The 23,155-nt window shown below is 43.1% G+C and overlaps 1 protein-coding gene across 1 annotated transcript in view; it reads right to left on the bottom strand.

The window, feature by feature from the left end:
* Nucleotides 1-22,163, bottom strand: part of ANKRD26 (ankyrin repeat domain containing 26) — a gene marked incomplete at its 3' end in the record, with an annotated part of 68,558 nt that extends 46,395 nt beyond the window's left edge. Inside the window, exons 1-13 of the mRNA XM_082014271.1 lie at nucleotides 21,403-22,163; nucleotides 17,230-17,344; nucleotides 16,811-16,984; nucleotides 16,593-16,699; nucleotides 15,944-16,081; nucleotides 15,045-15,193; nucleotides 11,574-11,624; nucleotides 9,667-9,700; nucleotides 9,515-9,587; nucleotides 8,196-8,256; nucleotides 6,860-7,837; nucleotides 5,993-6,139; nucleotides 1,843-1,904 (exon numbers count right to left, since the gene is read on the bottom strand). Of these exons, the coding sequence (XP_081870397.1) occupies nucleotides 1,843-1,904; nucleotides 5,993-6,139; nucleotides 6,860-7,837; nucleotides 8,196-8,256; nucleotides 9,515-9,587; nucleotides 9,667-9,700; nucleotides 11,574-11,624; nucleotides 15,045-15,193; nucleotides 15,944-16,081; nucleotides 16,593-16,699; nucleotides 16,811-16,984; nucleotides 17,230-17,344; nucleotides 21,403-21,605 (2,292 nt within the window). The 5' untranslated portion in view covers nucleotides 21,606-22,163. The remainder of the gene's footprint in view (nucleotides 1-1,842; nucleotides 1,905-5,992; nucleotides 6,140-6,859; nucleotides 7,838-8,195; nucleotides 8,257-9,514; nucleotides 9,588-9,666; nucleotides 9,701-11,573; nucleotides 11,625-15,044; nucleotides 15,194-15,943; nucleotides 16,082-16,592; nucleotides 16,700-16,810; nucleotides 16,985-17,229; nucleotides 17,345-21,402) is intronic.
* Between the last annotated feature and the right edge of the window lie 992 nt (nucleotides 22,164-23,155).

Raw genomic sequence — 23,155 nt, 5'->3', positions numbered from 1 at the left:
AAAGCTGCAGCTAAGCCAACTTGCATAGCATGGTATCAAATATATTAGAGACACAAAAAACTTGGATAAGACCCTTGGAAAGGACACATCAAGACATAGTATATTGGAAAATGACAGCAGTTGTGTGTGTTTTCAGATCTTGGGCAAAAACCTCACAACTCATCTAAACTATTCCATCATGTTGATAAACCTTGACAAACTGGACAGCCACAAAAGAGAATTAGTAGGGTAACTCAGGATGTGGGTTGTGAACCAATAACAGCAGGTCTGCAGTGATCTAACATTTGTACTGAACTTGTACCTGGCATTCAAGTTTGTCCTTATGTTCCCCAGGCATGTATCCTGTATGGGTGAGTGAACACATCACTATTCCCAGTCACAAGACCTATGTGGGTTGAACAAAGACTAGCAAGGCAAAGCTTACAGAAACTAAAGCTACCTAAAAAAAAAGATACATAATTTTAGTCTTGTATTTTTAAGAAGGGAGTGGGGAAGAATGCGTTTTTCCTCACAAGAGAAGCCAGAGGGGGTTAGCTACAGACCCTGCTCGTTTTCTTCTAGCCCATTACCACAGACAGAACTAAAGGGGCAAACCCCCTTAACAATCCCATGTAACACTACAGGCTTGGGGAAGAGTGGCTGGGGAGCTGTCTGGTGGAAAACGAGCTGGGGGTACTGGCTGACAGCTGGCTGAACATCAGCCAGCCGTGTGCCCAGGTGGCCAAGAGGGCCAACAGCATCCTGGCCTGTATCAGAAATAGTGTGGCCAGCAGGAGCAGGGAAGTGATCGTGCCCCTGTACTCGGCACTGGTGAGGCCATACCTTGAATACTGTGTTCAGTTTTGGGCCCCTCACTACAAGAAGGACGTTGTAGGTGCTGGAGCGTGTCCAGAGAAGGGCAATGAAGCCGGTGAGGGGTCTGGAGCACAAGTCTTCGAAGGAGCAGCTGAGGGAATGGGGGTTGTTCAGTCTGGAGAAGAGGAGGCTGAGGGGAGACCTTGTCGCTCTCTACAACTACCTGAAAGGGGGTTGTGGTGAGGTGGGTGTTGGTCTCTTCTCCAAAGTAACTAGCGATAGAATGAGAGGAAATGGCCTCGAGTTGTTCCAGAGGAGGTTTAGATTGGATATTAGGAAAAATTTCTTCACCGAGAGAGTGGTCAAGCATTGGAACAGGCTGCCCAGGGAGGCGATGGAGTCACCATCACTGGAGGTATTAAAAAAAATTAGTGGATGTGGCACTTCAGGACATGGTTTAGCGGGCATGGTGGTGTTGGGTGGATGGTTGGACTTGATGATCTTAAAGGTTTTTTCCAACCTTAATGATTCCATGAAACACAGAGAGTATGTGTGGCATGTCTGTTGAATGTGACTTTCAAAAAGGGCTGAAGTACACCTACAAAAAGTGGAGAGGATCTATTCAGAAGGATCTAACCATCTAGGCTGCAGACCCTAATAAGGGCAACCACTGACCAGGTCAGCAGAACAGAGCTGTATGGTGAGAAAGCAACAATCCTGCCAGCCCCTGCAAAAATCTCAAGAGTATTTTACGCAGCAACAAGCTTCACTGCTTCAATACTAGAAACCAAACTCAAAGGTCAGTTGCTATGAGACGCAAGTCGTTAGCTTGACCTAACTTTATCCCAGCTGTAACTGAATAGCTGGCCTAAAGCGGAAGTAGTTCAGGGCCCCCCAGTTACAAACGTACGGCAGAAGCAGGAAAAGAGGAAATAAGCCTCATCAATGGTAGGGCCCAAGTCAAAAGCAAGACCTCAAGTGCTTCTGAATCTTACTCCTCCCTGCCCCTCTCTGGTGGGAACACTTCATGTCCTTCCCAGGAATTACCTCAGAATCCCAGGGCGATTCAGAATCTTCATCTTCCTCTCCTCCCTCTGCTGGCAAGGCACCTACAAATGAGGCAAGGAGTGATAAGATACTGAGTGTTTATATTTCACTCTGCTTTTCCCCCCATCAGTCAAGCCCTGCATCCAAAAGATGTGCAGTGGTTCTATTGCTGAGGACAAACTAAGAAGTGAGTGTTATTCGAGGGTTTCTTCACGCCCAGCCACCTCATGGTATTCGTTTGCATCATACCTCTTCTCACCTCCTTTCTAGCGTAAGATGGCTACGGAGAACAGCAGACATAGATTCTTACTAGAATTGTAATATGGCTGGATAATTTGAACCAGCAAGTCCCTCCGTCACTGAGCATACAGTTCTGGGAGTGACAACTGGAAGGGCTGGCCAGAAGCACTGGAGCCTGATGAAATCCAAGAGAAGTTCTTCTGGTTTCAGCCAGGATAGAGCTGGTTTTCTTCACAGAAGCTAGTGTGAGACTCTGTTTTGGATTTGGCATGAGAAACTGTTGATAATGTGCTGATGTTTTGGGTTGTTGCTGAGCAGTCAAGGACAGTCCAGCTTCTTGTGCTGGCCTGCCAGCGAGCAGGCTGGGGATGCACGGGAAGCTGGGAGGGGACACAGCCAGGACACCTGACCCAGACTGGCCAAAGAGATATTCCCTACCATACGACGTCATGCCCTACCATACATAAACTGGAGTTGGCCGGGGGGCGGAAATCGCTGCTCGGGGACGGGCTGTCGATCACTGGGTGGTGAGCAATCGCTGTATTGGGCATCACTTGTTCTTGCACGTTCCTTTGTTGGTATTATCATTGTTGTCTCCTTCTTTCTTTCTGTCCTATTAAACCGTGTTCATCTCAACGCACGAGGTTTTTTTTCCTAATTCTCTCCCCCGTCCCACTGCGGGAGGGGGAGTGAGCGAGCGGCTGCATGGTGCTTAGTTGCCAGCTGGGGCCAAACCACGACAGAAGTATCTGCACAGATACCACACTGATTTATAACATCCTTTCAGAAAACAAAAAGGAAAATAACTCAAGAGAGCAGAACTGGGCACAGGCAGGCACCCAGGATGCTGCTAATTTGCACTTCTTGGATGGTAACACCACCTCCTAGAAAGAGAAGAGTCTGGACACACCAGTGTGCTCAAAGTTTCTGCTGCTCCTAGAAGCCCCTCTAGTCCAAGCACAGCAGGGGGTGGTCAACCTCTCAGACAGATGGGACTGCTCAGACACTGTTTCCATAAAGGTACGCTTACCAGATTTCTGCTGTCACACTATCAGTGTCCCTTCAGGTCACAAACTGCAACATGCATGCAGCTTCCTACCATACAAACTGGTATGTGATCACTCCCAGATCTAAACATGGGCACCACAATTTTGCTTAAAAGATAGACTAAGTGTTTTGTGGATGCAGGAGAGCTGTGACACCTTTCCTGAAGAATACTGCACAACACAGACTTAACAAGCTTTTCTGGTTGACTGTATCTGCCTGAAAGCTGAATAAAAACAGACCCACCAGGACCCAGAGTTTTGTACTGGCCTTCTAAACATGCAATTCACATTCTCTTTTCAGAGTATGTAGGTGTCTCAATGTTTTGGATTTTGTTTCAGAGTCCAGACACTTGAAAATTAGGTGCCATAAAGCAACCCGAACTCCTATTCAGTCATGCCCATCATGGTCAACAGTAAAGTTTTCAGCAGCAGCTATCTGAGTCTGAAGTCTCAGCTATAGGTAAGATTTCGGGATCTTCGGAGCCCGTAAGATTTTTCTTCCATAGGGTTTAATCAATCTTGAAATGTCTGCACGATGAGCCCAGAACGAGGAAAAAAAGCAGGAAAGACGAAAGGCTACGATGTTCTTCCAGCTGCAAAATTACAGTTGTCATGGTGTCAGTAACTCTAAGCCACTAGAAAAATAATCCAAAACCATAAACTACAAAAAAAAAAAAAAAAAATACACCAAAGAAAAGATTTCTCCCATTAGCTGTTGCAAGTAGAATTTCTTCTCTTCTTGGAACAGTAATTAATGAATCTGTTTTCTGTATTATTGTCTTCTGTTAGAACTGTGAAAGAGGGATGACTCCTCATTGTCATGACTTTTTCACTTTTAGCACAGGAGTAATTTTTAGTTAAAACACTGGTAGAACCCTAGTCTGAAGCTTCTGAAAGAGCTTGTCATTTAAAAAAACGTATATCAAAAATTTGCAGATTAAATGAAATTCCATTATTTTTGCCAGCTATTTATTACTAGCATGTATTTTTATTAATGGATACCTGCAGTGGGGTTAGATGAATCTGGCTTCATGCGCAACATAAAAATACACAGAAATCCCTACGCATACAGAAGATGTAAATCCCCCACCTTTTACTCTGCCTGTTCTCTAGCTAGTATTGAAAGATGACTTTCAAGGGTTATTCAAGGGTTTCTTTGTGCCCAGCCACCTCATGGTATTCCTTTGCATCATACCTCTTCTCACCTCCTTTCTAGCGTAAGATGGCTATGGAGAACAGCAGACACAGCTACAAGCAACACTCAACATGTTTAGGTAATGGTCAGGAAGAGACTTCAGCACGTTGCGGTCTTGTGGTATACAGAGTTTAGGTCAACTGCTCTCCAGCCTACAGCTCCAGAAGTTTGCATTTGCTACCCACTTTCCACTGTACAGGAGGTACCATAGAAACATTATTGAAAACATTCTCAGAGTAACATCACTAAAACCACCAAGAAACAATGCTGCTTTTGTAGTACTACCAGGAAAGATCTTCCTTGATAGAGAGTTGTTAACCTGCACCTTCCCAGAAGCTAGACACCTAAGCATTGCCATTTAACAATAGAGGCTCACAGCTCACTCACCCCAAACACAAAAGCTGTTTCCTTCTCAAGGGGTTAGCATCCAAATCTCTTCTCTACCAAACGTAAGGCTCAGTCTCAGTGTGTTCCTGGACAGATCAGACTACCTTCATTTCTGTTTTAAGCTACACCATTAGGTAAAACTGTTTCAGGATTCACTCATGTGGAGACATGCACAGAAAGAAGTGGGAAGGAGCTGGAGAGCAGTGGGGGCACCCACCCCAGAAGAGGGCAACTACTGGTTCTAGCCTTCGGTCTGACTACTTAGGCTATGCCAAACGCATGCTTACGGTAAAATGCAGAGACAGAAGAACATGTATATGGACAACACTTGAATACAGCAGGTTCTGCCAGGCCCTCTGTGTAGCATTTGATCAGCAACTACACATGCTCTGGTAACAGCTACCACACCAAGCTACCCTCTGGAGACAAACAATGGAAATGGTGCCTTCTCCTCCTGCTCTGAGACTTGAGGTGCATGCCGAAGTGCGCAACTCTGACCAAGCTGGTAATGCTTTCAAGCACACACAAGGGTGTTGGTCTCTTCTCCCAAGTAACCAGCGATAGGACGAGAGGAAATGGCCTCAAGTTGCGCCAGGGGAGGTTTAGATTGGATATTAGGAAAAATTTCTTCACCGAGAGGGTGGTCAAGCATTGGAACAGGCTGCCCAGGGAGGTGGTGGAGTCGCCATCTCTGGAAGCGTTCAAAAACGTATGGATGTGGTGCTTCAGGACATGGTTTAGGGAACATGGTGGTGCTGGATTAATGGTTGGACTTGATGATCTTGAAGGTCCTTTCCAACCTTAGTGATTCTGTGAAGTGTGTGTGCATTGGAGATACTTTCTACATTTTAAAACTGGACAGGGTGAGGCACTGGAACAGAACAGTTTTCTCTCAACTTGACTCAAATCTTTCCCAGGCTTCAGAGAAAAGCAAATCACAGCTTTTCACTCTGACAGTACAGGCCTGAAAGAGGAATACTACTGTCACACCCAAGATACTCTAGTCCTCCTTCTCTTTTTCATCTGTGCATTTTGTTCAGACTGTTTCAGGGAGAACGCAACAACAAAAGCAAGAATGGCACTTTATATAGCATCATTTGGAATCCAATACCACAATTTCAGTTCTTGAAGAATGAATGAAAAGGAACAAAAGCTGCTTTCCTTCTCTGCCAATGCCCATTAGGATTCACAGGCAAAGGAAAAATTTGCTATCTCAGAAGTCAATCACCATTTTAGTTCATTTACTGTGAGGAAGAATTGGGATCAGTATTTACTAACTCATTCCTCTCACCAGCATTGTCTTTTGAAGCATTGTTGACCTGATGGCTATCATTACAAACAGAATTTTTCACACCCTCAACAACTGCAGTTCGTAGCTGCTCACCAGTGTCTTCCTTCTCCTGCTCCTCCTCTTCCTGTTCAGGTGATTCTTCCTAAAAGAGATTGACCAAAACAGCTGGAAAGAACAGAAACAAGCATCTTCTTCGGCATTCATCGACAATTTGAAAAATACTTTTCTCGTGTAACAGAGAAGGGAAACTTTGTTGAGCCTTGTTTTACAAGGCCTTCAGTGTTACCATGGGAATCGCTATGAATAGAGAGCAATGTCTAATGGCATTGTCTTGTCCCGCATTCTGCAAAGCCTCCAAGAAGTACTTCCTCATATCAGTCTAACTCTAGCTTCATTTAAGATACATCAATCTGGAACACATTCTTTTCCCCTGCTTTGCTCCAAGGAAAATCACTAGCTTCCTGCTCTCAATTTTATCCAAACTTCTTTTTGTTTCCTCACTTTCAGCCATCACACCATGAATTTTACTAAATAGCAGTAAATCTTCACAGATAAAACTGTACATAACAACTGAGAAAAAATTAATTGACTCCAGAAAAACATTACTGCCTATTCTTTTTTCTGCAAAACCACTGTAACCAATAGGAAAAAAAAAATATTGAATATACTGCCTGATACTATTCTTATACCTAAGAAACTGCTTTGGCTAAGAGTAAGACATTTTCTAATACCAAAAAAGGATGATCAAAAGATGGATATATGTAAAGAATAAGTATTAACAGAAATCCAGTTTACCATTTGTTTCTTACTTGTATTACCCTTAGAAAATACCCTTGTTATTGAATCATCCCTATATACTTGCTTTGATGCTTGAGTGAAATGCTGCTCTTAAATCTTCTTCATGCCTATTTAAGCACAAGTTTTCACTTTTTTGTTTCAGTGTTTCACAGACTTTATCATTTGCTTCTTCATATTGCTCTTCAGTATCATCATCATGCACATGTTCAAGAATGACAGAGTTTGGTCTTTGACTTTCAAGCTTTGGGTTTTTTGCTGCTGACCGAGAATTATTACCACTTTCAAAGCCATCACCGAAACTTGACTTTTTCTCCTTAAGACAACTATCTGAAAGAGGTGGAGGTGTCTCTTTTTTCCAGTTTGTCATTTCAGAGTCTGCAAAACAGGAGTCAGCATTTCTGTGAAACTTCTCCTGAACCATGGTTTTCTTGTTCCAGCTTTCCTGTGTATCTTGCAAACTATTTAGATTTTGAAAGACGGCTTGTTTTGGTACTGACTTGCAAGATACTTCATTATTCATTATCTTTGGAGACAGGGCAGTTATATTTTCTTGCAACCTTTCATAACACCCAGCAATAAAAGACACAGGAGTATCAACAGATTCCTCCACATTTCCATCAAGTTCTTTACTTAGTTTATGATAATCATCACAGACATCTCCAGTTCCACACTGAGCCTCCCCTTCATACTTAGTGTTACCAAAATACTCCAATTTCTGATTAATTTCCCCTCTAGGTTTTGTTTTTTCCCCCTGCTCCTCCTCCAGTATGTCATGACACTGAGTTTCTTCATCTTCCAGATCTTCCTCCTCCTCCTCTTCCTCCTCCTCATAATCTTCATCATCATCTCCATTGTCATTTTCATCTTCCTCCTCCTCCTCCTCCAATTCTTCTTCCTCCAGATTGCTTGCATCTGAGACATTTTGATTCAACAGTTCTCCACGTTCTCCTTTGTTCAGGTTTGCATCTGATGGAGTTCTTTCTTTGAGGCTTTTCTTTGGTGACTTAGGATTTTCAATTCTAGAACCATCACCATCATCTTAAAGCACAAGAAAAGGAAAAATGCATGTGAACAAAAGGATTGATGTAAATAGCAATAGGCATGTTACCGGATTAATGAACAGGAAGAGAGTCATCTGGAACTGTCTGCAAAAGGAGCCAGGTAGGGAGGGGTGCAGGATGGAGGAAGGACTTGACCAGAGACAAAGGCTTAGGAAGAGATGAATATCTTCATTTTAACAATATTAGTCATTTCAGAAAAAAGTAGGTACTTGCTATATTTTCAAAATGAGAAAAGTAGCGTTTGGGAAAAAAAAAACAAACAAAACCCACCAAACTACTTAGCAAGTCTGCTTTTATATATCAGTATATCATGTAATCTTTTCCAAATAACTTACTGTTTTTCCTGAACTGCTGGGAAGCATTCATTAACTGTGTCAAGTTTGGTTTCTGCAGCTTCTGTAAATAAAGATTTATTTAAGCAAAAACTTTTTTTTTTTTAAACAGTAACAACAACAAATCCTTTGTCCACATCAAATCTTGAACAGTAAACATAATCAGGCTGTCCTTTTGATAGTGCTCAGGTGCTGGCTCCATCCTATAGTTCCAACTATACAAACACTCCTCACATATGCAATTCAGTGAGTATTTCACCCCAAAACACTGTGCAAGCACCCTTCTGCAAACTGTTTCCAAAACTAGGTTTACATGCATATCAGTTCGAAAAATCTGTTTTTAATATTTGTAATAATTAAGTAAGATTCAGGTATATTTAAGACTGCAGTTTCAGGATGCTTACTTGCAAGTGCGTACAACGCAAGCAACCGTTAAGATCCCTAGACTTAATGCACGAATTAATCCCTGCAAGTACATTTACCCAAATATCCCTGACTTTCAAAATCATGCCAGAAAAATGCATCATTTCTATTTAAATCAATGCAAGAAAATGAAATCATGTTAAAAATAAACATGCTTGCATCTGCAGCATTACAGAGTGGGTTTAACTACCACACTCAGGTTCCTCATCACTGTAGATTCCCAGTGCAACAGAATACATGCTTCAGACATCCCTAAAGAAGTTGATAACCCTTCAGAACATTAGTAAAAACAGTAGGCATGAGAGTTTACAGCTGACAAAAAGAATACTACTGGCATTCAAAAAAGAGGGAAAACATGCCGTGTGAGATTACGTGCAAGCATGGAATGCCATCTCCTAAAAGAAAAAAGATGACCCATTTGAGTAATTTATCCATTGTGTGCTCTTGAGGAACCTGACGAGGAGGAAAGGAGAACTAGGTGATGAAGGATTTCAGTAGGTCTTGATAAATAAATGCCCTTTGTATTTATCAGGATTCTATCACCAAATTTACAGGAAACAATAACAATGTTTGGAGAAGAACAGAATAGGTTATAATAGTAACTGACAAACTTTTAGGGTCTGCAAATCTGACTCCAATGAACAAGAACAAATGAAACAATGTGGTGGTTTATCTCGTCACCTATTGCTCTTTTGCCCCAAACCACAAGTCTACTGCATGCTTTGCCACAGCTACAGGTCTTTTAGGAAAAACTCACAGCAGAAGAAAGGCTGGCAGGCCAGACTGCTTCTAAGGAGAAAACAATATTGGCTGGAACTGCAGTTTCGTTCAGTCTCAGGGAAAGGTTGCCTTCAAATCACTTATTTTTACAGCACATTTTTTCTGGAAAGGCTTCATACCTTGGGGGTAAAATCGAGTTCTTCTTCCTCAGAAGTATGCCAACTGTCATCACTCCCCTCTTTCTCAGAGCTTCTTAAAAAGCAAAGCAAGATGAGTACTGTGTCTCTCAAATCATTCCTCAGGTAAGTGTTAGGTATTTTTAAAGTCTCACCTTATTGAGTCTCCTTGGGAAAAGTCATCTATTCCTGTTCAAATATTAATTGACATGGTGAAATTAGATTTGGCATGCTAAAAATTAACCAGCACATATAAACATTTAACATGGACAACTTTACAGGTCGTAACAGAATGAAACTCTTGGGTAGTCAATTCAACACAAGACAGTATGAATGAATATGTTTCCAAAACAGCTGCTTTTTCAAATCATACTGAATTTAAAAAAAAAACAAAACCAAAAGAGACCAAAGTTATATCTCCTTCGGACTCTTATACCTAAAAGTTTAAGAAACATCCCCCCCCAAAGAAGCATAGCATGACTAGGCTATGCTAGTAAACAGTTAACAAAATGGTCGTAGTTTAGCAACACAGTAGATAAATGAACCTCTGAAGTACTCATATTACACACAGGAGTACACATCACACGCAGAGATTTTACTATTTCAGGTAACATTATGTATAACATTATGCTGAAATAGCTGGTGTTTGCCCTTGCTGAATTTCATAAGACAGGACGGACAGTCCATTTCCACAGCTTGTCAAGGTCCCTCTGAATGGCAGCGCTGCCCTGAGCCGTATCTACTAATCCCCCCAGCTTGGGGCCATTTGCAAACTTGATGAGAGTGCACTCTAGCACATCACTGACATACTGATGAAATCTGAACTCTAGGCATCCAGCCTGAAGAGTGCTAAAACTTCTCAACTATCAACAACTAAGATGAAATGAAAGGGTTCTTCAGTTCCTAAGACAGAAGGGAAAACACAAACAAATGTAACCTCCACATAATAGCTATTTCAGCATTCCTCAAATTCTCGATCAATAATTCTTGCTAGCTATCACAACAAAATGAAGTTGCTTATAAACAGGAGATAGATGACCTTCCATAAAGTCACATGATGACAACCTAACCAAGGTCTTAGCAAAATCATTAAAAGGAAAACAAAGGCATACCATGCCTGAAGACATCTCTTCTACTACCAGTAAACCACTAATAAGCATGGAAATTTTGTCTGTCCTAAAGACAGGGTTTATGTGGGACCTTTGATGAGTACATCTCCTGATCTGAACAGGGCTTTCAAACAATGAAATACAGTATACATGTTCAGTGTAGACATGCCATGCAGACAAAACCTAGAGGATGAAACTCCCAGTGTGAGGACAAGCTAAAACAGTCAAAACAGACCAACACAATCTCTGATTTTCAATGTTTCCTATTGCAAACACATAATATTTAAAAATATTAATTAGTTTTAAGTACCAAAAGTTTTCTGTTAACTCACTCAGTACCCACAGTCTAATCTACCTGCTAACCTTCAAAGCTGAATGAAAACTTGTCTCTTAGAACTGTGAGGGTAGGGTTAAGCACTCTGTTATAAACTCTTGATAGGTGACTTCAGTTATATTCTCAATTAGTATGGTTCTAATTACTCAAACCAGATGAGTAAGTTATCTGAACTTTTGCTTTCAATGTACAGTAACTTTAAGCAATGATCCAAACCAGGTCACATTGTCCTTTAGAAAGCAACAGAGGAAGTTCATGAGCTAGCGTTCAGACAGACCTTGATGCCCTACCATAGAAATGGAATCTAAAAACAGTCTCTGGGGATTGCTTGTTTCCACTTTAATTGAAGTCCACTTCCATTTTGGAGCAACAGAAGAACATATTTTAAAACAATAATATATATATTTACCATCACTAATGACACAAAGCAAACACTCAATTCAATAATGACTCATGCAAAACATGCAAACAAATAAAAAGCACCCAAAGCCTGCTCTCAAATCTAATTTATAAAACCAAACCCATCAGAATAGGGTCCTCAAGGCTAAAACAACATCATAGATTTATTTGTATATCACACAAACATGTTTCATATTTGAAATGCTACTGTACAGAATACCTTTCCTTGATTTTCCTGTTCTTGATGTCTGGTTAGGAGATTGTTGCATTCCTATATCCATTTAGGAAAAGGCATGGAAAGGACAGATGAAACAACGACATCAGAATAAATTTGAGTTCCCAGAAGTTTGGAAAATATGAGCAGCACAGCAACAAAGCTACAGCAATGGGAAAATGTACTGTGACTATCAGTCTACTCTACAGTTGTAAATGCTAGAAACAAAAGCAATCATCGTCTACAGAACTCTGCTCTCAAGGGACAATGTCAAACAGTGTAACTTAATTTACTTGCTGCGTGTAAAATACCCATATACCAATATTTTGAAATCCTGCAACGGATTATGAGAAATTTACTCTACTGACAACTTTATATCACCAACTTGACTAGTCCTCATATAGCACAGACTGCAAATACAATTCCTTCATATTTGTAGAGGGCTTTATACATAGAGCACACTTAAAAACCCCCAGTCTAAGCATCCCAAAAATCCTTAGGTACTAACAACTAAACTTTGGAGATACACTATCCAGAAATTTTGAAGGAAATCTTGGCTCCACCACCACGCGACTTCTAGCCATTATGTTATTTACACTCACTCATCTTACGTTACAGTTTCAGCATGTTTGTTCTCCTCACTAAAAAGATAACCCATATACTTATTGCCTTAAGCCAGCTCACCTTAAAAGTTGTGTCAGTTGGCACCTGATGCAAACATAGGCCTCTCCTACCTCAATCTGAAGATGACAGTCCTGTTTATACTGACTTGACCATGCTGAACTGTTCACATACAGAAGCTATGCCACCAGCCAGAATGCAGACATGACAAGCAGTCAGAATGAATACCCTGTTCCCCCAGCACCGTAGGCCACAACTGGACCAAAACGGGTACATCGACTGGTGTGAGTATCACGCAAGTGTGTTTGTGTGCATATGCTTGTCTGTCTGTTGTGGAACAGAAGCTTCAGAATATAAATCGCTATCCACCTGCTCTATCCACCCTACTCAGTAAAATTTTATATTTTAAGTCAACGAATGGTGTTGTTCTGTTATTGCAGCTACCCAACACCGATTTTCTTCATGACAAGGCCATAACATTTGTCTCTGAGTGGAAGGGTGTCCTGCTTACATTGATTTTACCACAAATACACAGAATGTATGTGGCAAAAGGACTCCTATCAAAAACATACACTCAAAATGTTAAGAAACTATCTCAAGATGGTTTCTCATCCCTTCTCCATTTCTCAGTTTTCTTAAAAAGTGATACAGGACAACTCTTTCTGACCTCAGAAGATGTAAATCACACTGAAGCGCTCATTTCTTTTCCAAGACATCTACGATGAAAAACCAACAGTTTTTGTAGGGACTCAGGGAAACACTGAAGGAACAATACGCTAATATGCAGTACAGTAGCTAAAAAAAAGCTGCCAGTGCAGACATACTAGAAATCTGAATCCTTGCCTTTAGAAAAATTGCCTAATTATTATTATTTGCCAAAGAAATTCCAACTTCACATCTAAAAAGTCTGCCATTCAATATGCTAGGGCTGGAAGCCATTCATTTGGAGGTTTTTGCAAACCTGTCTGTGATTAATAAAAAGGTTCATGTTCTGACAAAAAGTAAACACTCAAATAAGCATGAACCAACTTCTTAAATATGCTGACTTGCTCATTAGAGGAGAGTATTTTGAAGAATGTTCCACAACTGCAAAAGCAGCAAGAGGAATAAGAAAAGTATTGAAGATCCCAGAAACATAGTACTGAAGAGCAAAAGAAAAGAATTCCAAAGTGTGTGCTTCTCTGGTCCCTCTGGATCATCCCAGCTTCTCGTTTAACACAGGCTTCAAAGCCTGTTACTGCAGCATTATCAAAGGGACAGTCATGATACAGGACCTGTGCTTTGTGGGTACAGAGACTGCAGAATTAATGACAATAAATGTTCACTATATGCTACTAATCCCTCTCACTCAACATGCTGGGGTCATCTTTTAAGAGACTGAGCACAAGGAGAAAAGGATTCATACTACTCAGAAGAAAAACAAGCCCTACTAGAAACAGCCTGAGAACAGAGCATAGTCTTTCTCCTCCACACTTATTATGCCTCTTCAAACGAAGAGAAGTAAAGATTTCCCATAATACTGGGAACTTTTGTTAGCAGTACTATAATTTTCAAGGAATAGGGCAAATTACTTGGTTCGAGAACCCATGTTTCCCTGAGAGTTTGTCAATTTTGGAATCACACAACAGTATTATTCTTTAAGTCACATATTTTAAAATAACACAGGCCTTTCCTTCAATCTATCAAGAACTTTACAGATCTCTGACTAAATCAAAGCAACTGTTCCCAAGTCAAAGGAACAAAGTTCGGCTCTAAATTAAAATTCATGCATCTGTGAAAAGTCAATGAGGAAAATGATCCCATGTTTTGCTCATATTTCTTGAGATACTTAAAAAAGGAGTAATGAACTGTGTTTGAACACTGAATGCTGCCCATTTGCCACATCATTCTGATATAACACCCTTAGACAACCAGAAAGAATAAAACCTCCCACTGTAGGGCCTAAGATGTAAAGTACAAGACAAACAATTTCATTTATATTAAAATACTAATTTTCTAAGATTCCTTTAGGACTATATGATGCTGATAAGCATCGACTGGATTTTACAAACTCACTGAAGTAGCTAAATTTTTGATCACAAGGTAATTTAATGGATCACAAGGTAATATGGATTTTTTTAAAGTTTATGTCATGAAATTACTGAAAGTGGAAGAAAAGTGTTATTTTATTGTAAATCAAACTATATCCAAGAAGATACAGTATACACAGACACTGCATTGTTATTGCTGACAAAGGAAAAATTGTCTTGGAAAAGTAACTAAGTATGTCTCTACAGCACCTACACAGAAACAACTGTAACTGATGCTGAGACATGAGATGACTCACTAAAAGGAGCTTAGTGCAGGTGAAACTATTAATATTAAAAACAAAAACATACAAACTCAATGGAAATCAACAAGACATTTATCTTCCTGCTAACTCATATGTTGCTTCCCAACTACAGAAAGATAAACAACTATTCAGGATGAAGCTACTGCTTTTGCAACTGGATTTTCAGTCTGAATGGCCAACTATAGGTAAAGTATACACCTGAAAAACAAATACACTCTGATCTAGTTCCTTCTCTGTCCCCCTTCTCTCTCTCTAGGAAAACCCCTCTAGATGTGCAATCTTACAGGCAGAAGGCAACAACCCTGTAAGTGAACATGTAGCGCACAAATCACAACTGCCTTCACAGCCTGACAGGAAGCACCTCCAACTAGCAACAAATAAGCACATTCAACTTATTTCACTACTCCACCTGATGCCTCTGCTGAAGTCAATGGTGAACACAAAAAGCTTTAACAATACAAACCACCTAAAGAAAAGGCCATAGTGATTTTCTTCATGAGCTCCTCCATGGTTAAGGATCCTACCTCCTCTGTCCACAGCAGGTGCACCCAACATAAAGCCAGCATCTCCTGCTCGGTGAGGAGTGCTAAGTACCGTGATGCCTTGTGCACCACCTGCAGAAGCTTCTCCAGTGTTTTCCAAGTCTGCGTATTCCGCCAGTTGTTTACTAAGACTATATATAGAAAGAGAGGAAATATATTTGGTAAAAATACCCACATACTTTCATATACCATTTAATAGAATAGTTAACAGCCACTTATTATCCATCATAGCCGTATGAATTCATATACTTTTATGTATTCACTAAGGGTAATACACACAGCACTTACTGCATGGCTATTACATACTTCAATATTCACTATAGTCATGTTCATTCTATAGATGCGTATTCATACTCACAAAGCAATTAACTCCTGCTTGGTACATTTCTTTCAACCTAGCTTTTAAGCACGCATAACCACCTTAGAGAAAGAACACCCAAAGGTACAAAGTTATGCATAAGAGGAGTAAAACTGCATAAGATTTTAAGCGGTTAGATCTGCTATGAAGGAAAAGGCTGGTAGCTCCTAGTCATCGTAGTGGAAGTTAGTAAGGACAACAGTGCTGGTCTGGGGAGAGGGTTTCAGTTTGACAAGTTCCACCTCTGGCTAACTGTATGCTACAGACACTTTTCAGAGTTTATGTGGGGCAGATGTGAGCTTAGCAACAAAACTTGAAATCTAACAGAGAATTTTGGGTGGAAATTTTCCTCAACTTCCAAATTAACACTAGACATAGGAATGATACATATCAGAAGACCTAACTGAGCACAGCTTCAAGAGAGGTCTCAACACACCACCAAACTTTGGTGCTATTACCAAAAATATTCAAAAGCCTCACTGATAACTGACAACTTACTGTAATGATAAACTTAGAATTTTACCTAGAATATCCATGAATAACAGCATAATCCTCAGCTGTCCATCCATTAGTATCTTTATGGGAAACATCAGCACCATACCGAAGAAGAACTTTTATGAAATTAAGATCCCCACCAGAAGCAGCAGTCATAAGTGGGGTTCTGAAACATCCAAAATATGATACAAAATAGATAATTTTTACACACACACTGTAATTATTTTCATTCCTGTTTGCTCTCCAAAAGAGAATTTTCCTCATTATTTTGAAATTAATGAAAGAAAAAGCAGTTTTCATTAAGCATTAAAAGCAACAATAAAATGGGACATGGAGTCAAAACAATTAAATGTTCAACCTTCAGACAAAGCTTCCACATAGACAACACTAAAATGCAAACTACGCTGCTATGCAGGAGGAGGTTTTTTCCCCGAGTTTAGGCAATGCTACTGAGCTAATGGCACATTTTCTGCCAGAAAGGCACCACAGACAATGCCTTCTTGCAATCCTCAATGCAAAAAGCATCCAAGTGCAGACCTGCTTTCACAAGTCACACAGAAATAACTCCTTCTGTGTGGCTCCCTGCTTTTTTTTTCCCAGCGCTCATTCCCGTGCCTCTCATCAGTCCAACCTAAAGAATACTGAGACACCCATGCAGAATTTGACAAACCCTTCACCTTTCACACTGATCTCGAGCATGCACGTCAGCTCCTTTTTTAAGGAGAAATTCTACCATCTCTTCATGATGTTCAGAGACAGCAAGAATGAGTGGGCTATATCCTTCCTGAAAGGACAGATAAATGAGTCAAGTTAAAAATCAAAGTAAAAAAACCCTTCAAGAGAAATACTAATGCAAGTTTTTGAAAGAACTTCCTTAACAGATATAAAAATTTACCTTATTCTGGGCATCAATATTGGCATTATGCTCAAGTAACAGCTCTGCTACAGATGTATTAGGAGATATGACAGCAAAGTGAAGGGCAGTGTTGCCATCAGCATCTGCCAGATTTGGGTCAGCACCATGCTCTAGAAGAATAGCCACACATTTTTCTTGCTGGCACTGTACTGCCTGGGAATAACATACAAAAAAGGAAAAACTTCCAGCATTTACATTTCACACTGTTACAGTTCCCCCAGCTTCCCAACGCTGCAAAATAAGAGCACCTTCAAAGATTAGCTAACATATGCCTATTCCACTCTAATTAAAATATGCACGTTTCTACACAGGTCTGTGTAAAGAATCCTGCAAAATACATATCGTTTAGTGCATAATCAGTAAGCCCCACTTGCAAGAACTTAACATATTCCACATACCTTCATCAGTGGCGATTTGTTATCATTGTCAAGAAGATTTAGCTTACACTTGTTTTCTACTAGATATGTAACGACATCCCCATGGCCGTTTGCACAAGCGAGATGCAGAGGTGTCCTAAAAATTAAATATATTACATTAGCACAGACAGACAACTAAAGAAATTGTTTCAAGCTGAGATAAATGGATATGGCCACAAGTTTTACTTTGCAAAAAGTAAGCTTAAGAAAATATTTCTTCTTCCATTACCAGTAACAGCAGTTGTACACCAAATGCCTGAAGCTGGCTAGCAAAAATCCTCCACAACGTCTGCTTAGTAAGGTGACGTTTCCTTCACTGTAGACTGAATATGCAGAAACTGATTCCTGTACCCTGGCATTGGTCACTGCTTCCAGCAGGACTACACAAATGCCACAGCATCAGAGACCAAAGCTTGGGCATCTGAGGAATATGGCAAGTAAACCTCTAAGTTCTTCTATGATCGTTCATGTGCCAGAAGTGTATCAGAGATGTAGGAGAAGGGTTTTATAGCAAGATTACTAGTGTTTCCCTGCACTTTGAGAATTTCTGCTTTTTTCAGCAAATACCAGAACATACTTGCACCAAAGTGCAACATGTAGCAAACTGGACAACAGAACACTGTAATCCTGACTACATGAAAGTAATATTTGACCTTCCTGACATGTATCACTATCGTAGTCATAAAAAGCCTACTGCAGAGGAAGTCCTCTCCAAGGAGGGAACACTGTGTTTCCACAATACATGACCAGCATAAGAAAATGAAACTTTTTTCTTCAAGTTAAAGCCTTGCCAGAAAAAAAAGGGCTCCTTCAAACCACAGAACATCTTAGGTCTGATATCAATTAACCAGTATACTTGTACCCCAGTACACAATCACCTAGGAAGTCCTTGCACGTGTTCCCCCCTAAATCACAGGCACAAAGCAGCACAAGATTTGCTCTGTGCAGAAAGCAAAGTGCCTACTGCTCTGCAGGACATCTGTCCTGAGCAGGAGACAAGCTAGAAAGGAGCCAGGACCTTCCTCCCTTGAAGGTGATGCAATAAAAATCCTGCATTTCCTCAAGAACTGAGGGGGATGCCAGCACTAGTTTTGAACTGCATCACCATCGGTAGGCCTTTCTCTGTACTCAGGAAGACTCTAACCTTGCAATTGTTTTGGTGCCTTGCTGAGCAACAGGAGCACAACAGCTCACTGGCTAGGCGGGAACAGAAAGGAAGAGGTACACATGCAGTGGCATGTGATGCAGAAACAGAGCAATTTGTAATGCAGATACTTCTTGTTACAGGGCACCTGATGAGCCTCCTCCATGGCAACAAAAAAGAGGACAAGAAAAAAACACACAAAATTTCAAAGAACTTGTAATGTCTTGCTACAGACAGGGAACCGACTGAAGCATCAACAGAAGAATCCCTCAAGAGACTACCACCACTTTTTGAGAAATTCCCATGTAAGTATGCAGGATCCTTCATCTCTGAAGACATTACTAAGATATTCTGACAGCTAACCAGAATTGGTTATGAAAGAGTCCACAATCATGTAAAAGCAGCTATTACCAAGCACTAGGAAACATGACAAACCTGAAGAAGTCACTATCAGCTTTGCAAATGGAAAAGCCTTTAGAAAACCCATGGACTTGTTGCTGCCCACCTCAACCAAGCCTCTCAGTCTGCCAAGAGGAAAGGAGATGGCTCTGCTTGGAGCAAGGTCTGCTGAGCTGCACAGAAAATCCACTTCAGGGAACAGGCTGGCAGAGAACATCAGAGTGTTCGCAGTTGCTTGTACTCACAAGAGGCGTCCAGTAACACCAAAGCTGTTCTGCCACCCAGCCCTGGGGACCCTGCCCAGACTCTGCGTCTCCTGCTGCTGCAACCTTATGCTGAACACCCATGGGGTAGAAGAGAATGGCTGATGCCTGAGCAGCTGCCAAACAACCCCACCAGGAGACCACAGGGAAACAGCAGGTTGGCAGCATGCACTTCCAACAGCACTTGAGACAATGACCCAGCAGCTACAAGCTAAGCAATGAAAAGCTCTAGAGTTCACTCTGACAAGCAGCTGACAGGGTAAATCTCTCTTAGTGATTAGCTCTAACCCAGGATTCATAGCTAGTTGGCATTGTTCCTACAGTGCTTCCAACTATGCTGAGTTTTGCCCATCACTTTCAGCAAGGCTGAAGGCTTTGCTATACCACCTCTGAAAAGCTGCCTGTTCCAAGCACATTTTTTGTGAGGCTCTGTGGGCTACAGGACACACTTTATGGAAGGAACACGTAGACGTGATACTTGCCATGTTCCTGGTGCAAGATTTTGCTTTTGGAAATCCTGAGGAACAGAACTGAGATATTCCTATGAACAAGGCACACATTTTAGCCATTATTATTCACATTTCCTATTCTTCACCTCTATTTTCAATGAGGTCAACTCTTCCACTACCTGGAGGACACGATGAAGCTCTGAAACACAGCTGCATGTGGTGGTCACTCATGACTTGTATCACACCCACAAGCACTAAAAGAGCATAGGTGGGCTGGCAACCCTCATGGCTGGTATAGTATACAGGGGCTGCAGCAAGCAGGAAACTGTGTCCACTGAATTCCTCTCAGGTACGCTTTTCAGCAGCTTTTCAGCACTGGGCACTGTCATGCCAAAACCATCGCAGTGCTCTATCATATATATACTGCCTTGTCTCTTGGCTTTCCCTCCACCCCGCCAGTGTGTTACTTTATTTGCCCAGCTATAACACTGATAATAGCATGACACACAGAAGGAAAGCTTTCCAGAAGAAAGAAAGCTTCCTAGACAAGATGAACTTAAAATGCAAAAACTAGCCAAATTTCATATGAGGGTCTGCTAATGCTTAATACCAGGTTCAGTCATGACTGAATCAGCTACAGTGAAAGATAAGGTAAAAAGAAGACAAAAGAGAAACATTCAGCAGCTATTTCCATAAGCATCATTGGTCACCTTGACTCAGGCAGCTGGAGTATGCACAAAACACACTCAGTCCACCTTGAACTGCATCCCCCATCTCCATCTGCATAAACAAATACTTACTGAATCACTCAGGCACACAACCCACATTACTCAAGTGCATGCTTATTGTGCTCTTCCTTACTTCTCCTATGAATCTAGGTGGTTTTAGGTGTTTTCAGGGCGATAAGCTAGCTGGTTAGCGAAAGTCCAGTCTTCAGGATAGACAGCCTAGAAAGCTGAGCTATTCTGATAAAACCAGCATGTCTACAGAATACCATGGAGGTTTTGACTCCTAGTCTTTTCAAAAAGGCACTAAAGGGTTGACACATACAAGACCCAAGAAGTCTGATTTTCTTATGCTTATGATGGATCACTAGGAGCTATGTTGCAGCCCAGGGCTTCTCCTTAAGATATAATTGCCAAGTACTTGCTGTGCTTGATTAAAAACCCCACACAATAACACCTGCCAGAAGCAGCAGCTTCTCTTGCAAGTCTGCCCAGCTATTCCAATCCAAGGTACTGATCATCTGTACCAAAGCTACAGAGCAAACAAGTAACTGCCACCTAAACTCAGACTGTTGCTTTGGCTGCCACATCGCAGTCACAAAAGGCACATGAGGTAACTGTGCATGCAGCATCAATATACAACACGTTTAGGCTGTGCTGCAACTCTTCCTAACTGCAGTGCTTACCTCTCCTTAAGTTACTCCCTGTTAAGGCAGTGCAGCTTTCTCGGCTCAAGTACTAGACCTGCAGGCTGAGCCCTCAAAGATGCACAGAGATGCATGCGATTGCACTCTGACTTAAAGCCTGGCTGGAGAAGAGCCGTGAGGCTTCTTCTGCAACCCACCTCTGCCAGCTCCCCTCCACTCCTGCGCCCCTAGGCAAGGAAATACGACTCCGGGAATGAGGGCACGGAGGCGGCCGGAGCAGAAAGGGAAAGGCGACAGTTTGATGCTAGGCCGAATTCAAGGGTTTCTGGCAGCACAAGCCCGATTCCCACCCCCAGCCGAGGGCTGAGGTCGGCTGCGGAGCCAGCCCTCCCGCTCATCCCAGCGACGCGGCCGCTCGCCCCCAGCGCCGCTGAGCCGCCGGGGGCTGCAGCTGCGGCCCGGGGCTCCTGGCGCTGCCGGGATCCCCCCACCGCGCCTCAGCGCCCGCCCGGCGTGCCGCCCCCTTACCGCTCCGCCTTGTCTCGCCCGTCGATGCCGTACTTCTTCAGTCCCTGCCGCACCTGGGCCAGGTCGCCGCCGGCGGCCGCGCGGTGCAGCTTGCCCAGGTCCTTCTGCCGGAGCTCGTAGGCACCAGCGGGGCAGGGCAGGGAGGCGCTGCCGGACGGCGGCTGCCCCTTCCTCTTCCTGCCGAACCCGAAGATCCTCTTCATCCCGCAGCGAGGACGCGGGCCACGGTCCCGCCTGAAGGGGAGCGACGGCGGGAGGGACCCGGCGGGCTGTGTCGGGCCCTGGGCAGGGGCGTGGTGCTCCCAGCAGCGGCCTCCGCCCGGTACGGCTGCTGCGGAGCGAACCGCCTCGGGAAGCCGAGGGGAGGGTCGCGCTCCCCCGTAACAGCAGCAGCCCCCAGGACCACCGCCTCCCACACAACGACAAGCCCCGCGCAGGCGCCGTTAGACGGCAACGGGAGAGTAAACGTCCGCTCCGCCCACGCCGCGGGCGCGCGGGCGGGTCCGCGCATGCGCGGCCTGGTGAGGGTCGGGGCTGTTAGCGGGGCGCGTAGCTACTGAGGGGATTGAGGGCACGCGTATCTTTAAGGCCAGTTCCTGGCTTGCCCGCGTGAGGTGTTCATCAGGTGTGTCAGTGGGTGGGCGAGGTCGCTTCGTCCCCTTCAGGCGCCAGGCTGTGACCACGGGTGCGGCGGATGGAGGCGCCTGGCTGGCGCTCTGCCGAGCGCGGCTGCGGCAGGGAGCGGCCTGGTGTGGCCCGGCGGCGGCGAGAGGCCTGGCGTTGGGAGCCGGGGGGTTGTGCGCCGCGCAGAGTGTGCGGGGCGCGCTGCTGTGAAGCTCGTGGGGTTGTTGGTGGACCTGGCAGCAGCGGCGCGGCTGGGCCTAGGTCGCTTTAAAAGCAAATGTTGCAAACTGGGAAAGCGCATTTAGTGCAGAACAAGAAAATCCCGCATAGGGATTACCGACAAAATAATTCTCCAGGAGAATTCATATCCGAGTTTATTGAGCAGTACTGCTCGAGTGCCATTAGCAGGCTTTGGTGAATGGATGCCAAAGGAACAAACAGCAGGGGTTGATACAGTAGAAAATATGATGGAGGGGGACTTCAGACATCATCTAGTTACACGCTTTACCCATGACAGAGTCAGAAAGTTACTCTCCAGCCAATAAGGCTGAGCTGGCACTGCCACAAAAGAATACAAACATGCATACACACTGGTTGTATGGAGACATGGTACAGGAATCAAAAGATAGGTCACACCTTTGGCATAGATAAGCTGGGAATAATTCTCAATATTATCCTGCTACAGTGATGCTGCTAGGTAGTTCAGAGTGGTGAAACCTCACTGTAACATGTTGTGGTTTAGCCCCAGCCGGCAACTAAGCACCACGCAGCTGCTCACTCACTCCCCCTCCCGCAGTGGGACGGGGGAGAGAATTAGGAAAAAAACCTCGTGGGTTGAGATAAACACAATTTAACTAATAGGACAGAAAGACAGAGGGAGACAACAATGATAACACCAACAAAGGAATGTACAAGAACAAGTGATGCCCAATACAGCAATTGCTCACCACCCAGTGATCGATAGCCCATCCCCGAGCAGTGATTTCCCCCCACCCCGGCCAACTCCAGTTTATGTACTGGGCATGACGTTGGGAATATCTCTTTGGCCAGCCTGGGTCAGCTGTCCTGGCTGTGTACCCTCCCAGCTCCCGTTGCACCCCCAGCCTTCTTGCTAGCAGGCCAGCATGAG

Source organism: Phaethon aethereus (genome assembly GCF_964289735.1).
Source record: "Phaethon aethereus genome assembly, chromosome: 1".
NCBI lineage: Eukaryota > Metazoa > Chordata > Aves > Phaethontiformes > Phaethontidae > Phaethon > Phaethon aethereus.
The sequence above is the reverse complement of the archived record's forward strand: the minus strand, read 5'-3'. Positions and strand labels throughout refer to the sequence as shown.